This window comes from Gracilinanus agilis, chromosome 5 (genome assembly GCF_016433145.1).
Source record: "Gracilinanus agilis isolate LMUSP501 chromosome 5, AgileGrace, whole genome shotgun sequence".
In the NCBI taxonomy this organism is placed as follows: Eukaryota; Metazoa; Chordata; class Mammalia; order Didelphimorphia; family Didelphidae; genus Gracilinanus; species Gracilinanus agilis.
Genome location: NC_058134.1, coordinates 38,393,556 through 38,412,593, shown reverse-complemented (window position 1 = coordinate 38,412,593; position 19,038 = coordinate 38,393,556). Strand labels below are relative to the sequence as shown.

At 40.5% G+C, this 19,038-nt stretch overlaps 1 protein-coding gene across 1 annotated transcript; it reads right to left on the bottom strand.

Moving 5' to 3' along the window:
• Positions 1-122: 122 nt before the first annotated feature.
• Positions 123-19,024, bottom strand: DPH3 (diphthamide biosynthesis 3). Its single transcript, XM_044678053.1, has 4 exons — positions 18,854-19,024; positions 6,038-6,112; positions 4,638-4,754; positions 123-372 (listed from the first exon to the last, which is right to left on the bottom strand). The coding sequence occupies exons 1-3, from the start codon at positions 18,959-18,961 to the stop codon at positions 4,689-4,691; spliced, it is 249 nt and encodes an 82-aa protein (XP_044533988.1). The 5' UTR covers positions 18,962-19,024; the 3' UTR covers positions 123-372; positions 4,638-4,688.
• Between the last annotated feature and the right edge of the window lie 14 nt (positions 19,025-19,038).

The window sequence follows — 19,038 nt, the reverse complement described above, 5'->3', positions numbered from 1 at the left end:
GCTTCATTCTTTTTCCTTGTTATAAAAGATTACTCCCTATAGGAGTAAGAAAAGGCATGTTCTAAAAGCCATCAACAAAGCTTGTTTTTAAAGTCAATGAAAACCACCAAGCTGTTCTGCATTTAGACACACACTTTTATTGCACAATATGGTCTTGGTATAATATTGGAGTTGAGAGGATGATAACAGCTTTACAGGTTAAGTCATAGTGAAAAACACTGTCACTGTGTCACCAACCATATATACTGGGGACCTGACAGATCAAAGGCCTAACAAAGTCTATTAAAGGGAAATAGTCATCCATGGGTTTTACTATACATAACATATAAATAATTTGCTGATTATCTTGAGTGTTGGCGAAAAAGTTCAACTCTAAAAAGAAAAACAACACATAAGACACATTAAGCACTTTCGTTCCATTCAAAAAACTTTTTGACACTCAAGTAGATTCCATTTGAAGAGTCATGATTCAAATTCAAGTAGCATAAGCAAAACCTGACTCCAAAATCCCTTTCCCAATGAAGATTTGCCATAATCACATAGCCAGTGTCATTGGGGTGGGGTGGGTGGGACTAGAACCCAGGTCTCCTCTGAAGTCACCTCTGGGTACATTATGCCACACTTCCTATCACAAACTTTAAAGTGCTACATAAATGCCGGTTATTATTATTAATAAGACTACCAATATAATCTAATTTAAAAAAAAAAACATAGAACACCAAGCTCAGTTGCAATGCAGGAAATACAGTCAACACTTCTCTTCTGGGCAGGGACATGGAAGATGGGATGATAACAAAACCCCAATCAATAGTGGTCAAAAAAATCTTACAGAAAATACTTCTCAGTCTCACACTGATGCTGTGTCTAGGGATACTTCTGTAGGCAGTGGTATTCGTATCCTCAGATTCATCTGGCACTTTTCAATTAAACACAATTGTTACATGAAATTTAAGGAATTTTTAAAAATTTAATTTCTCAAACCAAACCACTTTCAAAAACTAAGGTTAATTTACCATGAAAGAGAACATGAATATTTGAGTTGAATTTGGTTCAGTTCAGCAATTTAATGTCATTCATTCTAAGCTTGCAGTCACAGCATCCTGGTCTATTACAAGCCAGGTAGGAATTTTAAAACCATACAAACTAATCCACTCATTTGAGAGATGAGGAATCTGAAGCTTAGATGGTTCAAAGACTTGCTTAAATGTCACATAGCTGATAAGTAAAGTTGGAACCAATATCCAAGACTCTTTAAACTGGATGGTGTGTACATACTACACGTTGCTTCCCCAAATCTCTATTTAGAAATATCAATCCCAAGACTTTAACTTCCCCACTCATTAGGATACTGGATGTAAATAGGTAGAAAAGGCAGAGTATTTTGAACTTGTTTTGGAGATTTAAAATTTCTAAGTCTACTTACATTTATCTTTACAAAGATGCTCAGATTGACACAGGTACAAGAGAATAAAACATATTAGTGAATAAAATGTGAGGCAAGTCCTTTGCAAACTACAAGTGTTACCCAAATGTGAGTTGTTATTATTATTACAGTGCCTGTGAAATAAATTCCAAAGCTCCCATCACTGAACTTTCTGGCTTAACCTTCAGACCAGGCTGAACCCTAACAGCCACTTTGCAATGACAACAATGAGTTTTTCCATAATTCAGCCGCTAGATGCCGTTTCCCACTCTGCAGCCTCCATTCTGCCCCCAGGCTCTTAGACCTACATTGTAGGGCCCATCATACTGTAACTGCTGGGATTCACTTCACAGTATTTAGTCTGTGGTTTCTTTGACCTTTCTCATGATGTCTATAAGGATGTTAAGAATGTTATAACTGTCAAGTACCATCCTTCCTCCAGGGAATGCAAATTAATTGCTATTGCCTGCTAGAGAATATATACATGCATACAAACATTTATACACAGCTGTATTCAGAATTAAGGCCTTCCTTCCCACCCTACCTTGTTAGGGTCTTTATGTATTAGGAATTGGTTTTCCCTTCCCCTATAGAATATATGGCAGCATAGATTTCCTTGGTGTAATTCCAAGAGGAAAAGCTATATGCACATTTCTCAGAGGGCCCTTGATCTTCACTGCCCAAAGTTGTCCTTCTAGTGAACGCCAGGCAATTTAGAGGCAGGTCTCCCAGGCAAAGATACAAGTCTGTATTGTTTACCATTCTGGATTCTCACTTTATTTTCATTTAACCTCTAAACCCAATAAGGTCTCTCCAATTATAACACTGCAGATAAGTATCCACCTCAGACCAAATAACCACATAGTACCTAGGATTATAGGTAAAATCTACCCTACCCTCTTTTGTTAGAGATTATGAATTAAAGGGAGGACATTCCAATCCTAAATTCTTCATCCCTCTTGACCAATTATAGTATTCAAAGATCCCAAAGGGAAGAATAAGGGGCAATGGACAACGTCTTCCTCCTCACCAATAACCATCCTGGAAATCAGGAAGGAGGGAGCATCCTTGACTGTACAAAAAAAGGGAAAGCTGTAAAGCTATCTTTGAGCTGCCACACTATCACACCAATCTGGACACAAAATTTCCTCACTGCAGCACACTCAGTCTGTCCCTCATCCTACTAAGGCCCCAACCAGCTTTTATACATCTCATTTGGACACTTCACATTTTACAATTTCTCCAGGTCACATAAAGAGCCCTCATCCCACCTGCTGACGGGCAGGCCAGCACCAGGCAGCAGAGTTAAGTCTATAAACAATGACACTGCAACTGGTTATGTTAGAAATATAGCATTGAACTTGGACTTCTTCCTAATGTTCAGACCCTACTCGGTAATTCTGCCCAATGCTGTAGATAGTCTCTCGTAGCACTGTAATTTATCACAAATTCAGTAACTGTTCATATTGTCCAAGGTTCTCTTCTTGTAGGATGCATGGGCTCAAGCAGATTCTTTCTCTTCTTCCTTTATACTACAACAAATTTCACATTAAAGATGTCTCTTGTTGATAGAATAGCAGCAGAGGTAGCCCGTATTTATAAAACCATCAACACTGACTGGACAATCCGTTTTTCTTTGTAGCTCATTCTAGTCTGAATCAACGTGGACAATCCTTTTGTCCAAACCATTATTGGTATTAAACAAGCCAGCTTTGCTTTCAGTATGAGACTGGGTCTCAGGTAGCCAGGGGGCTTCCTCATTGCACCAAGAATATTCCATTTCTGTATTTCTAGAATAGCTACATTCCTTGGCACTCCAGGTAACCAAGTGCTGCAGGGACTCAACTTTGAGTCCATCACCCCTTGGTCTATTAACCTCATCTAACTTGAAGGACTGGCAAAGCAGAAAAGGATCATGCACATGTTTTAATTTAAATGTGGGTATGCACAGCACATCTAAAAGCAACAAAATAGCTACTCTGGCAAGCCGTTTTTCTAATTGCAGAAGTCAATACCAAAATAACTTTTTAGTCATCAATGCATGTTTGCTAACTTAGTATTCACAGGGAAGATGATTCACGCCTTTCAGGAGCCACTGTGGATTTTCCAATTTCTCCACAAATGGCTCTATTTCTCACTACTATCATCACTGCAGCAAAGACTGTCCACATGCCTTTTTATCCCCCCTTCACAGCAGGCTTCCTCTTTTAGGGCTACTAGGATCTGACTTGGTGGTAAACCACATAAATGGCACCTGCCTTTAATGTGTCCTTACTAGTGCTGACATCCAGAATGGGCCTCTCTCACATTTAAAGATGATCTTCAGCAATGGGTATGGTTAATGGAGATGCTTCACCTTTTTACATGCAGTGGACACAATATTGTAATGGTACCAAAAGACACAAAGCCACCTTCCTTGGGGTAATTTCACTGGCTTTTTACTTTTAGAAAATGATCAGACAGAGGGACACCATTGGCTCTGGTCTGGAACAATCAACTGGTTCACTTCCTGACTCAACAGGATTTGCACCTTTCATTTTTTTCCCTTTGACCACCCCTTTATTCTTATCATCAAGTCCTAAAGCTTGCCTTTTTATGCTCCTCTTAGTTTTGAGAAAACATGACATGAGAATTCCAAGGTCTCTTGCAATTTCACACTGAGTCTTGTTTCTAGTATCCAAGACACAGAAGACTTTTATCCTCTGAGGATAGAGGTCACTGATTTTCCTCTTCATATCCATTCTTTGACTTTATGAAGTTAGGATATGACAGAAAACAAGATGATAGTGCACACACCTCACACTATTACAATTCAGCTACTGACAAGGCTTTTACTGTTGTAGTCAATTAAATGAGCATCAGTGCCTACTACTGATTACAGAGGTAGATGATACTTGGGAATGATCAAATATCAAAGTTAACAGGTTTTATCAGATAAACAATTAAACTATAAGATCATTTGCTGATGTGAAATTATTCTTCTTTGGAATTTGGGGAAACGAAAAATTTTTACTGAAATTAAGACAAGTTCAATTATAAAAAAATCTATGTTTGTTCCCCTCTGTCAATTCAGTTCTTAATTTTTAAGATTAACGTGGTTATTGATGTAAAGAAGCTATGCTTTGCAATACACTGCCAGCAATCAAAAAAAAACAAAAACAAAAAACAACCCTCTTGTTATTCAGATGTTCTCAGTTTCCTGTTTAATATCCACCTGGGCACATCCTTTGGTTATTTGGTATAAATTAGGTTTTCAAAGCTTTCTTCAGCATTTAACTAACTCTTTGCTGGTCGGAGGTACAGAGATTGTTTCTCCACACATAAATTGATCCTAAGAAAAAGAGACAATAGCATTAACCAGTAAGTATTTAAACCACTTCTTGTACAATACTATTATCAAAAGTAAATTTTTTAATACTATCTACTTAGGTTTTTAAAAATGCTTCCTATTCATTAACCACTTTGTAACACCCATTAAAATTCAAATCCATTTCGAGAAGCCTCCAGTTCAATGCATATTTAATTTTAAAAGGTCCCTCATTTATTAAAAACATCAATAAAAACTATATACCTGCATCTTTATTTCTAAATCACCATTCCTTAGATATATGCACACGTCATGCAATAGAATGTAAGCTCCCTGAGCACAGAGACTTGGGTTTTTGTCTTTTTATCATTAATGTCTAGCTTGGCACATAGGAGACTTATGTTTGTTGAAATGAATTTAACAGGTTCCCTTAATTACTTACAATGAGAGCTGTAAATTATGGATAACCATCTAAAATACCTACAGAACTGAAACATGTATTCAACTACCCCCAAAATTTCTTCCATTTTAGTTTTAAATGGCTTAAATGTAATTTTATTTATAGTAAAGCCTCATTAGTTCAATATTGCAGTACGTCAATCTAGTCTATGTTGTTGGGCTAGTTATGGCGGAATCTCAACATCACATTCTGATTCTGCAATTTGTAGTTATCCATTTTGCTTCCAACCCTAGCCCCCAGGCTTTTTCCCTCTCCCTCTTTCCTAATAATATTTTAAATGATAAGGATTAATTTACACGACAAAACTATTTTTTTCTGCCAGAAACTAGCAAATTTTGAAAGGCAGGAAAAGAAAATGAAAATAATTAATTTTTGCTAACTGTTGACAACAGCTGTGGCTGCTTCGTATTTTATGCTGACAGATAAATAAATTACCTTTACCACCTATGCGTTTTCCCATCAATCGTGAGTGTGTAATCATTATTGATGAAAAAGTAGTTCATCTAGGACTGGGCTCAGGTAGCAAACAGGCTAGGGAATGCCACTGAATTCTGTTTTCTCCTGAGAGAAAGGATGGATTGTGGACAGTCCTGTTCACAGGCTGAGAGAGCCGCCCTGTCTCTGGGCTCTTCCCATCTGAGGACTGACCAGGAGGGAGATCAGGCTCTCTCCTCTTCCCCACTCCTACCCTAGCCAAGTGTGCCCACCTTTGGAGCGCCCCAGCTTTTACTACGAACACCAGGACAGAGCCCAAGTTGGCAGAACAGGGAGGGAGCTTGCAGTGAGCGCAAAAAAGGGGCTTTTTCCCTCCCCCAAGCCCTTCAGCCCCCCAGGGAGAAACACTTACTCGGTCATAGATCACCTTGATTACTAGCGAGCAGCTGGGGCAGGTGGCCACCTCTTCCCCGTTCTCCAAATCTTCCTATGACAAAACAAATAATAGTAACTTCCCTACTCCCGCGTAGAGTAGAGCTCTGTACCGTGGAGCAGCAGCCCAGCAGCCTGGCGCCAAACCGCCCACCTCCGCACTGCGTCAAAGCTTCCCCAGCCTGCCGGAGCAGCCCCGGAGAGTGCTTCTGCGCATGCCTTTCGGCCGCCGAGCCGCCGCCGCCAGGGCGGTTGCCATGGCAGCCGCCGGGCGGGAGAAGGCTCGGTGTGCATCAGCACCATTCTGGCTCAGACATCAGCATCAGCATCAGCATCAGCACCCAGGTCCAGGCTGCCCCAGGTCTTTCCCCCAGCCTTCATCTCTGCCAAAATGCCCGCACCCACTCCGGGCCTGGGCTGGTCCTTTAACCCCTCCGTTTCCACGTAGACGCTCTAGTCCTGCGATTCTTTACCTGAAATTCAAGAACTTTTTTCTTAAATTGAATTTCATTATAATTGGCTCCCTTTGAAATTCCATGTATTTACTTTATACATTAAAGTCATTCTGAGAGAAGATCCATTGGCTTCACCAGACACTGCCACAGGGACTAAGATACAAAAAAGCTGAAGAACCCTGCCTAGCCTTTCTACACTGACAGGCAATCAGTCAATAACTATTTTAAGCACCAACTGTATGCCAGGAGGCTTTTCTGATCAATTTAGGATGGGGGGGAGGGGCTTGTCATATTCTTATTCATGCTGATTCATATTGAGCTAGTAATCCTCTGAAACTCTCAAGATCTTTTAAAAAACTGCTATCTAATCATGCCTCCTCCATTCCACTGGTGTAAGACATTCTATTCTACATTTTACTGAATTGGGGGACATCTTTTTATGGGGGAGGGTTTTATTCCTTTTTAGGATTCGATAGCTTCAAGTGTTCTCACTCAGAGGTGCATAAATAAATCAATAGTTTGTTACTATATATACATATATATTCATTTATTTATCCGTGTTAATAGAGCCTTGTTTGGTTCTTTGTGTATTAGAAGTTTACTCTCTCTACCATAAATTGGGATTTTACAATTAGTCCCAAAGGGACTAACCCATAAACACCTCTATGAGGCTTCTACTTCCTTAGATGAAAGAATACTCAAAGCTGTTCTGATACTTTTCAGATAACTAGCAGATGATACCCTCTAAGTGTTAAGTCTTCCTTGCTTTTTGCTTTTACCCCAAATCCAGCTCAGATGGTCTCTCCCTTTTAACCCAATAACTTTACAGATAAGTGGCCATCAATCAGGGCCCAAATATTTCATATCTTCTTGAGTAAATCAGAGGACATTCTACTGCCATACTCTAATCTTTGAGAGGATTTTTATATTTCTTTTCATTAAAACCCTCAACTTCTGTCTTGGAATTATTACTAAGTATTGGTTCCAAGGTAGAAGAGTGGTAAGGACTAGGCAATGGTTGTCAAGTGACTTGACCCAGGGTCACACAGCTAGAAAGTGTCTGAAGTCATATTTGTGTTTGGTTTTTTAAAAATATTTTTCCATGGTTACAGGATTCATTTTCTCTCCTTCCCCTCTTCCTACCCCTCCCCCAGGTAACAAGCAATCTCACAAGATTATACATGTGTTATCACTCAAAACCTACTTCTATATTATTCATTTTTGTAATAGAATAATCCTTTAAATCCAAAACCCTAAATCATATAGCCATATAAACAAGTGATAAATCATATGCTTTTCTTCTGCATTTCTAGTCCCACAGTTCTTATTCTTGATGTGGATAGCATTCTTCCTCATAAGTCTCTCATGGTTATCCTGGATTACTGCATTGCTTTTAGTAACAAAGTCTACTACATTTGATCATTCCATAATGTTTCAGTTTCTGTGTACAATATTCTCTTGGTTCTACTCATTTCACTCTGCATCAGTTTATGGCGGTCTTTCCAATTCACATAGAAATCAAGCAGTTCATTATTCCTCATAGCACAATAGTAGTCCATCACCATCATATACCATAATTTGTTCAGCCATTCCTCAATTGAGGGATACCCTCTCGTTTCCCAATTTTTTTGCCACCACAAAGAGTGCGGCTATGAATATTTTTTGTACAATCCTTTTTAATTATCTCTTTGGGGGTACAAACCAAATAGTGGTATTGCTGGATCAAAGGACATGCATTCCTTTAAAGCCCTTTAGGTATAATTCCAAACTGCCTTCCAGAATGGTTGGATCAATTCAGAACTCCGCCAGCAATGCATTAGTATCTCAATTTTGCCACATCTCCTTCAACATTTATTTTCTTTTACTGTCATATTGGCCAATCTTCTGAAGCTATATTTAACCTAGGACCTCCCATCTCTAGACCTGGCTTTCAATCTACTGAGCCATCTAGCTGCCCTCAATTTATTTTTATTCTATTTATTTCTAAATTAAAAGTTCAAATCATTTCCTTGACCTTTGTGTTCATTCCTTCCTTCCTAAGGACTTCAAGGAATGCCCTGCCCTGGAAAATCTTCTGCAGATGGAAGAGCTTGAAGATAAGGTTTTACCTATTTCAGTAAACAGAACCCATTCATGCTATATGCACCTGCCTATGGCACAATCAAATCCTTCAGTTTCTCATTATGAACTACTACAGAGGTCAATTTTGACTAGGAAGGACTCAATTTCTTTCCCCCAAAAGTTGAGGAACAGAAGATCAATCTGTGACTAACAACTATCCCCTAGGGATCGGAGAGGGGTCAAAGAGTTTTGATGGTCCACCTTCTCACTGGCTATTCACCAATTAGAGATGTCCCAAGATATCTAAGGGAGGAACTGAAAAACAAGTTCCCAAAATTGTCTATTTATGGATCTGCACCAGGGGACTTCCTTGTCTTTGGTGACTGATAGCCAATTGATTTATTGGTTATTGCTAGCCTAATAAACAAACTGATTTTTTCACCCAAAAGCCTTTCTCTCATACCTTCAAGTTAATACTATCCCAGATTATAGATCTAGAAGCAGGTGCTCCCCACTAATCACTATTCTAAAACTCTCCCCAAAGGAGAGTCCATGCCAAAGACAGAATGTTTCCTATCTGCACAAAAAACGAAAAGCTGCTACCTCAATCTGTGTAAGTCATTTCATCATTTTGCTCATTCTAGACCCTTATTTGGAGATCTATAGTAATACAGCACCCTACTACCTATAATCAATTGTAAAGGGTCCCCTTTGACCAGGATATACTGGCTTGATGTCTAAGTCTTATGAGGGCATCCTCTTTTCCATTCTGAGAACAGACAGAAGGTTACAACATACTCATTTGGAGAGCCATGTGACAGTAAATTTAAATGGGCTGGATGGAATCTAGTCTTTTCTTTCTTTCTCCTGCTCTGGCTCTAAGAGGCCTTGCCTCAGTCTCTGCAGTAAGAGGTAGAAATTTAACTGGTCCCAGTGAAAGGAGGGTCAGCAAAAGAGCAAGTCCTAAACTGGCATCAGGAATTATTTTTATTGTTTAATTTTATAGTTTTTGTCTTTAATTCATACTTGGTTTTAAATGTTGTCTTTAAAGATGGGGATGAGTAGAGGTACCTGGGGGAATATAGCATATAATATAAGAATGTTAGCTCAGTGGTTCTTCTGAAACACTAATTAAAAATGCTATTGGCTAAATAGTTCCCCAAAAAGAGAGGAAAACCAAACTGTCAATATAACAAATGAGAGAGTTCACAACAGAGAAGAAAACTGGAAACTATTTTGCTCAATAGTGTGCCAATAATAGCTAGCATTTATACAGTACTTTAAGGTTTTCAAAGCACTTTACAAATATTATCTCATTTGATCTTCACAACAATCCTGGGAGATTGGTGCTATCTATACACATTTTACAGAAAAGAAAACTGGGACAAAATGAGGTCTGTAAATGCCAATGGCAGAATTTGATCTTGGGTTTTCCTGACACTAGCTTTATCCACAGCACCTCTTAGCCACCAAGGAAATTGATAAACGAAAAGGAAATGCCCACTCACAGAACAGCAAATAGAAATTTAAAATGAGAAAGGGCATTCTATTCTGCTGTGTCTCTATCTTCCCTCCCCCACAGAGATTCAGCTAAATTCCTATTTACCACTCATAATTAATATTCCAGTAAGCTGTTGTCTACAGTCCTCCAGGCTACCCTCTGGCTTTCCTCAATAAGTTCAGTGGCTGGCTCCCAGTCTTTCTCTCCTACTCACCTCCTGTCTTCCTACTAGAGCATATTTACACACACACACACACACACACACACACACACACACACACACACACACCACTACTCCCTCCTAGAACATTTAACCCACAGTTCCTTGACTTGCTTATTTCACATGACCTCCTTCTCCTCCACTTCACCACAGCCACAAAAAGAGGGTCAAATGCATTAAAAGTTCATATCCATAAACTCTGAAATTCCCCCTTACCAAGATCACAATCCACCTCTCCCTTTCAACTCCAAACTGTTCTTCATCAATATCACCATGACCTCCAATTTCTGGACACCTTAGTTCTCTCTAACACTTAACTATACTCAGCCTTCCTTACCCACATGACTCCTTGTTGAACTAGTTTCACTCTATCTTCCTCTTTTCTCGAAGCCCTTGGGCCATGGCCACATTGCTGATCTTGCCCTGCCAAATCTGGGCCTTGGATCACTTCCACCAAACCCTGCTTCTGTTCCCTTCCTCAGGGTGCTGAAGGAAGCTGAAAAAGATCATCAAACAGGGCTAACTAGGCCCACAGCAAATTTATTATCCCTTGGCTAGGTATCCTTTTATACTTTCCTACCCACCCTCCATAGCACTTTTCCCAAACCTCTTCCAATCTCCTCAAACCTCCCATGGCACCTAATGCTCCCACCCTGGCAGCTGAGACCCACTTCTCGAATTTTAGGGAAAAAATAGAGGCCACTGGATGAGAGCTCTTTCTTCTCCCCTCCTCATTTCTCATCACCCAGATGCCTTTTGCCACAATCTCCACCTTTGTCTGTTTTACATGATGAAGTGGCCCCTTTCCCTGCCAAGACCAATGCACAAACAATCCCACTGTCCTCTCCATAAGATTGCCCTTTTCTCCCTTTCTCTATCATTCCATCTTTCTCATTTCTTTTCTTTCTTTTTAAGTCCTTATCTTCTGTCTTAGTAACAATTCTAAGACAGAAGAACAGCGAGGCAATTGTGGTTAAGTGACTTACCCAAGGTAACTGACATGGCTAGGAAGTGTCTGAAGCCATATTTGAACCCAGATCCTTTCCAACTCTTAAGTCTGGTGCTCCATCCACGGTACTACCTAGCTGCTCATTCTCATTTATTTTTAATCTCTCCCTATCCACTGACTGTTTCCCTAACTGCCTACACACACACACACACACACACACACACACACACACACCTATGTCTCCTCTCATCCTCAAAACAACAACAACAAAAAAAAAAACCCATCCCTTGATCAGCCATCTACATTAGTTATTGTCCCTTATTTCTCCTCCCTTTTCTGGTTAAAAACCTTGAGAAGTCCAGCTAGAAGGGTGGTTCCACTTCCTTTCTTTATCCACAGGATCTCTTAGGCATCACTTAAAAAAAAAGTTAACATCTTTTCTTTTTACATCGTCAGTTTTCCTTGGTATCCCTCCTCTCCTAACCCTTGAAAGCAGTCTCATATAACAAAGTTTTTTTTTTAAAGATGCTGTTCAATATTACAAAAGTATAAACATAAGATGGTGCCAATAATAAAAATCACAACATAACATCAACTGAATCAGAAAAAACACGTCAAAATACATGATTTATTTCTGTTAAAATCAATATAAGAAAATAAAGGACCTTTCCTCAACGTGGTAAATAGTATTTATTTAAAACCAAGAATCACTATTATATATATAAAATGAAGAAATCCCAGAAGTTATTTCCAGGAACATCAGAGCTAAAGTAAGACAGGCCAACCTATCCATAATTCTTTGACATCCTTCTTAGAAGTCAAATAACAGTGGCAGCTAGGTGACTACAAGGGGGTTAAAAGACTGAATATGGCAATGATGGCGAACCTATGGCACAGGTGCCAAAGATGGCACACGGAGCACTCTGCCACCCTCCCCAAGATTCATTACTAGAAAGGCAGTGGAGCTGCTCCCCTCCCTCTCTCCACCATGCCTGATGACATTTTTTTTCAACATTTCCCATTCCTCTGTCCAGAGGCCAATAGAAACGCACAAGAGGTAAGGTGGGAGGTTCACAGGCAACAGAGCTGGGGGGGTGGGGAGGAGTGCTTGGGCCACTCCTCTCCCCCTCTCTACACTTGTTAAGACATTCCTCACTTCCCCCACCCCTCTGCCCAGCAGCCCAATGGGAGCTCTTTCTCCCTCCCCTATGGGGGTAAGGGCAGGCACAGCACTTGGTCTGGAGGGTGGGGGCAGGGCCCAGCACTCCAGTCTGTCTCTAAATGGTTTGCCATCACTGGAATATGGTCTCTAGATATTCCATGGCTGTTTTGAGGTACCTAATCTGTAAAACAGAGGATTTGGAGCTGATGCCCTGGAGGTCCCTTTCAACTCTAGATCTAGGAAGTACTCCCAAAGAAATCAAATAATCTTTTTTGCCTATGATGTGATTGAGACTCAACTAAAAATTGAAAAGATATTCTCAGCAAAGTATCAGGATATAGAAAATCAATCTGCACAAATCATCAGACTTTCTATACATTAGCACAAATCATCAGACTTTCTATACATTACTAAAGTGCAGAAAGAAAAGAAAGAGAAATTCCATACAAAACAACCTCAAAATGTATAAAATATTTGGGCATCCAGCAACAAGACAATTAGGAATTATACCATGAGATCTAACAAATTCTCTTTATGGTGATGTAGACAGAAATCATAGATGTGGATTACTCATGGCTATGCACTGCCACTATAATAAAAATAATACTGCTTAAATTAATTTACATATTCAGCAGGGGGTTACTTTATAGAGCTAGAAAGAAAATGTATCAGGAGTAATTAAGAACCTCAATGTAAAATAGTAGGGCTAACAGGATTGGATCTCAAACCATACAACAAAGCAGAAATCAGCAAAACTATTTGGTATTGGCCAGAAAATACAGTGTTTAGTGAACAGGGAGGTCCATAAGATTCAGAAGTAAATGATCATAGTAGCACAGTATCCAAAAAATCCAAGGCTACCATCTATTTACTGGACTAAATATTCCCTGTTAAACTACTAGGGAAACTGGGAAGTACTCTGTCTTTCACAAATTAGATTCAGACTACCATCTCATACCATATATCACAATAAGCTCTAATTGGATAGATATAATCTAGATATAAAATGTCATATTATAAGCAAATTGGGAACAAGGAAGCTGAGAGGGCAGGCATTCTAATGAACTGTTGGTAAAACTATAATTTGATCCAAGTTTTGTGGAAAACAATTCTGAATAATACCATAATACTATAAATTACCTTTAACACAGCATGATCATTGCTACACAGAAGAAAAGAACCCATGTGCTCAAAAATATTTCAACAGACATGTTTTGTTGTAGCAAAGAACTAAAAAGTGGGTACTCATCAATTGGGGAATGGCTTAACAAATCATGGCATCCGAGAATAATGGAATATTATTGTCCTAACTTCCTGTCCCTCAAATCTACTTAATTCCCAAGGCCTGTGCTCCTCTCCATCCTAGTTATATCCAGAGATGTGTATACCCTTGGTCTAGCTGTCACCTAATGTTCCATTTACATACTCACAAACTCTGAAATTCTTTCATCTGCCCATAATCTTTTATTGCTTCTTCTTTCTATTATCTTACAAAGTCTAATCTAGTTCTTGGTCCTCCTTTTCCCCTACCTCTGTTCCAGCCTACCACCCTCACACTGCAGATTTGCTCTTCTTTTCCCAATCTCAAATCCTTGATGAAATAACTTTACATTGTTCTCTAGTCTCAAATCCCTTGTCCCATTTTCCTAGTATTTCCTAGTATCAATGACCCATTGATTATGCTTTGCCAAGCCCCAAGGTTAGATTATTCCCTCTATCTCCTCATGCCTATTCACATGCCCCTGAACAGAGCATGGGAGGAAATCATGCAAACAAGCTGCCTGGATCAAGTACAATTTACATACTTCATCTTATATGGCTCCTCATTGCAACAATTCTACTCCTTGATAATGTATGCATAATCCAGCTCTCCACAGCAACTATTCCAAACCTTTTCTGTGGCTCTCAAGGCAACTCTTCCCATAACTTTTCCTCTGATTATCGAGAGAAAAAACTGTAGACATCTAACTCAGGCATCTTTCCCTCACTATTCCAGTCTCAGATGAAGAGACAGGCCTTCTTCTTGTCAAAGCCATCACCTCTATATACACTCCTATCACCATTGCCCCCTGTCTTTTTTTTTTTTTTTCAGAAGACTGCCCCCACTATCATTCCCACTCTCCCTCTTCTATCCAATCTCTCCCTATCTACTGGCTCCTTCTCTGGTGCCTATATATTTCCACATCTCACTCATCCCCATCATCCTTAAACTTGATCTCACCATTCTTGCCTAGCTATTGTTCTGTGTACCTCTTCTCCCCATCTCCAGAAAAAAATTATATATGGGGTCTCTAATGCCTTCTCCTGCCACACTCTACTAAATTGCAATCTGCCTCCCAACCTTATCATGCAACCAAAATTGCCTCTCCAAAGCTACCAATTATCTCTTAATTGCTTGGCCTCTGTTGGTCCTAATCCTTCTTGAAATCTCTGTGGCCTCTGACTACTCTTTTTTTCTCTTTCTCTTGACATTGCTCTCTCCTGATTCTCCTCCTGTCTCTTCTCAGTCTCCTTTGCTAGATCTTCATCCAGGTCATAATCACTAACCATGAGTATTCACTCACATCTTAGTCCAGGGCCTTTCTTTTTCCCTACTTTTACTTGGTAATTCCATCAATTTATCATCTCTATGAAGATGATTCCATGGATCCAGCTCAGGTCTCTCTCCCCAGTTCCTGTCTTACAACACTAAATAGGAGTTAGACATCTTAAAGTAGATGTCCAATAGGCATCTCAAACTTAATATATCAAAAAAAGAACTCATCTTTTCTCCCAAATCCTCCCCTCTTCTAAATTTCTTTATTACTGTTGAGGGCACCACAATCTTCCCCACATATCTAACCTGCTGCTACAAATTTTATTGTTTCTACCTTCACAAAATTCTTGCATATGATCTCTTCTCCCATTCTCATAGCCATCACCATTGTTCAGGGCTTTGCTTCTGGACCAGACCATCTCAAAAACCTACTAATTGATCTTTCTGTCTCAACTTTCTTTCCACTCCAATCTTTCCACTATTCAGCTGCCAAAGAAATTTTTTCTTTGGTGTAGGTTTGCCTATATCATTCCACAACACACATATACATATTTTCAATAAACTAAAGTGGATTAAACCTCCAGGACAAAATAGAAAATAATCCTTTTATAGCATCTAAAGGCCTAAAAAACCTGGCCCCTTCCTATCTTTTCCACCTTCTTACATCTACTCTCCCCCACAAAATCTACAATCCATTATTAGACTATTTGTTCCTTGCCCATGACACACCACATTCTACAAGCTATCTTAATACCTTTGGATGGGCTGTCTCCCATTGCAAAATATTTTCTTTCTTCCTCCCCTCTAATTCCTGGCTTCCTTTAAGACTCAGACCAAATCCTTCCTAATGCCTTTCCTGATTCTTCATCCCCTACTACTAGTAACTTCCCTGGGAGATTACCTCCCAGTATAGCAATTTAAGTTTGAAAAAAGTGCTTTACAAATTTTATCTCATTTGATCCTTTACAAGAACTCTGTAAAGAAGGTACTTCTATCAATTTTACAGATGAGAAAAAGGAGACTTAGAAGTCAAGGGATCACACTGCATACAAATTACTGGGTTAGGATTTGAATTTAAGTCTTTGGTTATTATGTCTGTTTTTTAAACATTTACCTTTTGTCTTAGAACAAATACTAAGTATCAGTTCAAGGGCTGAAGAGAAGAGCTAGGTCAGTGATGGCAAATCTTTTAGAGATGGGAGTGCTGTCCCTCCCCCAAGAGACCACATGCAGTGCTCCCCCTTTATCCCACAGAAGGGAGGAAGTGCTCCCATGGGGCTGCTGGGTAGGGAGGCAGATGATGTGAAAAAATGTCATCAGGTACAGTGGAGAGAGAGAAGAGAGTAGCTCTGCTCAATTCCCCTTGCCTTTCTAGTAATGAACTGGGGGGGGGGGGCAGCCAAGTGCCCACAGAGAGCACTCTTCATGCCATAGGTTCACCATCATTGCAACTTGCAACTCTTTTTTTTGTAGAATTGATACCAAGACAAAAATAATGATTAAAAAAAAAAAGAATGCAAAGGAGGTTAAGGCTTTCAACACCATCACTGGACTTGAGCTTTAGGAAAGTCACTTCAGTGGCTGAAGAGAGGATTGGAGTGGGGAGAGACTTGAGGTGGAGAGACCTCCCAGTAGGCTATTGCAATAATCCAGATGTGAGGTGATGGAAACTGTACCCAAGCAGGGCAATGTCTGGAGAAAAGTGGGGGGCCCGGGTGAATTTGAGAGATGTTGCAACGGTGAAATTGACAGGCCTTAGTGACAGATTGGGAAGAGAAGGTGAGAGATGGTGAAGAGTCCAGGATGACTCCAAGCTTGGAAGCCTGAAGGACAGGGAGGATATACTGCTGCCGTCCATGGTAACAGGAACGACAGGAGGGGGAGGATTTAGAAGAATAATGAGTTCTGTTCTGGCATTCAATCTAGCAGCTAGCTTCTTGCCTCTGCACAAGCAGTTGTCTTCCATGACTAGAAACGAACTCCCTCTTCCCCTCTGCCTTTTGGTTCCTTCCTTTAAGTTCATCTAGTGTGCCATTTGCTATGGGACACTTTTCTTAGTCCTCTTATAGTAATTTTTTGTTTGTTTGTTTTTGGTCTTTGTGTCCCAGTTCCTAGCAGGGTGCTTTGAATGTAGTAAGTACTTATTGGATTGAAAAGGTTTATAGCTTCCTCATGGCCAATCTTGGCACTGGGTCTACTCTTCTTATCCCAGTTTAGGAGAGGAAAAAAGAAACTGTAACTTTTGCAAAGGCTACAATCAAACCAGGAGACACAATGTTAATAACCAACACTGTAGGAGAAAGAGCCTTCAGAATTGTCCAATAAACTGAGTGATGGGCGAACCTTTTAGAGATGGAGTGCTGGGCCCTGACCCCACCTCATCCCCCCAGACCCAGTGCTGGGCCCCCTGCCTCCCCCTTACTCCACATATGGGAGGAGGAAGCACTCCCATTGGGCTGCTGGGCAGATGATGTGAAAAAATGTGGCATGGTGAACAGGTCTCGGAGGGGAGCAGCTCCACCAGAGTCCCTCTGCCTTTCTAGTATTAAACTTGGGAGTGGGGGTGGGGAACGGGACACAGGGGACAAGACTCGGCAGCCTGCCCACTGAGAGGGGCTAGGTGAATGAGGTTTAGAGACTTGACCAGGGTCACACAGTCACATTTGAACTCAGGATCTGGCTCTCTATTCACTGAGCCACCTCACTGCCCCTGAACTTAGGTCTTCTTGACTTCAAGCCAGCACTTTATTCACCCTCACATCTAGCTACCTGTATACATAGTTATTTGTTTATTGTCACCCCCTTAAGAATGTGAGCTCCTTTAGGGTAGAGACTGTGTTTTTCACTTTCTTTGTTTCTCCATTATTTACTCCAGCCCCTAACCTTGCTGTTGAGGATTAAAATGACTTACTTATTGGCATGTAAAAACCAACCAAAGGGATATAGATTCAGAGAAACCTGAAACCTGCTAAGAACTAGATGAACTGAGGTGAAATTACATGAATGGAGCCAACAATCTCTAAAATGACTACAATACCTAAAGGAAAATACCTTTCAAAGACTTAAACATGGGCCAGCTAGGTAGCACAGTGGAAAGAGAGCCAACACTGTGGGGAGTCCTGGGTTCAAATCTGTACTCAGACACTTCCTTTGTGGCCCTGGGCAAGTAACTTAACCCTCATTACCTAATCTTTTCCGTCTTAGAACTCTATTGATTCTAAGATAAAAGGCAAAGGGGGAAAAAAGAAGCCAAATTGACTGGATTAGAGACAAAGTGATAGGAACATACGTATATAAGGAGAATAAAAATGAAGAGAAATGACTAGTGATTGACGTAAAAAAAAAAGCATTATCCATGAAACATTTGAAAAATACAAATGGGAGGGTAGAATTCTGAATAAACAGACAGTAAGGAAGTATTGGTACAACTTGCTAAATAACTAATACATAGTTGATTTTTTTTAACTCTTACCTTCTGTCCTAGTTTCAAGTCTAAGACAGATAAGGTAAGACAGGTAAGGGCTAGACAATGGGGTTAAGTGAGGATAACCCAGCTAGGAAGTGTCTGAATCCAAATTTGAACCCAGGGCTTCCTGTCTCCAGGCCTGGCTCTCAAACCCCGTCTTCCTTCGGTTAGCAAAAGCCCCGAACTGTCCCGGGGGTTTCCGGAATAGCTCACGTGGAAGAGGACATTCTGACTCTAGTCCCGTAAAGCCCCAAACTTCGGGTCATCCTTCACTGGCTCTTGGAAGTGTATAAACCTCAGAATTACATTCTCGGCCAGAACGATGCCCTCATATAAGAAATAAGTAGCCGAGGCCCAGGGTCCAAGGACACACGAACATACAGACACACCCTCATCGCCGGGGGATTCGCAGAATTCGTATTCAGGCCCTCGAGTAGAGACGTTACCTTGGTGATGATGAAGTTATCCCCACAGGGACAGGGGTAGGAATATGTCTCCGTTTCCTCCTCGTACTCGAAGTCTTCGATCTCCACTTCGTCGTGAAACACCGACATCGTCCGCGCAGCAGAGAGCCCAGTCGGGCTACCGGCAAAGCCAGCCTCCGGCAACCCTAGACAACTACCACGGCTTC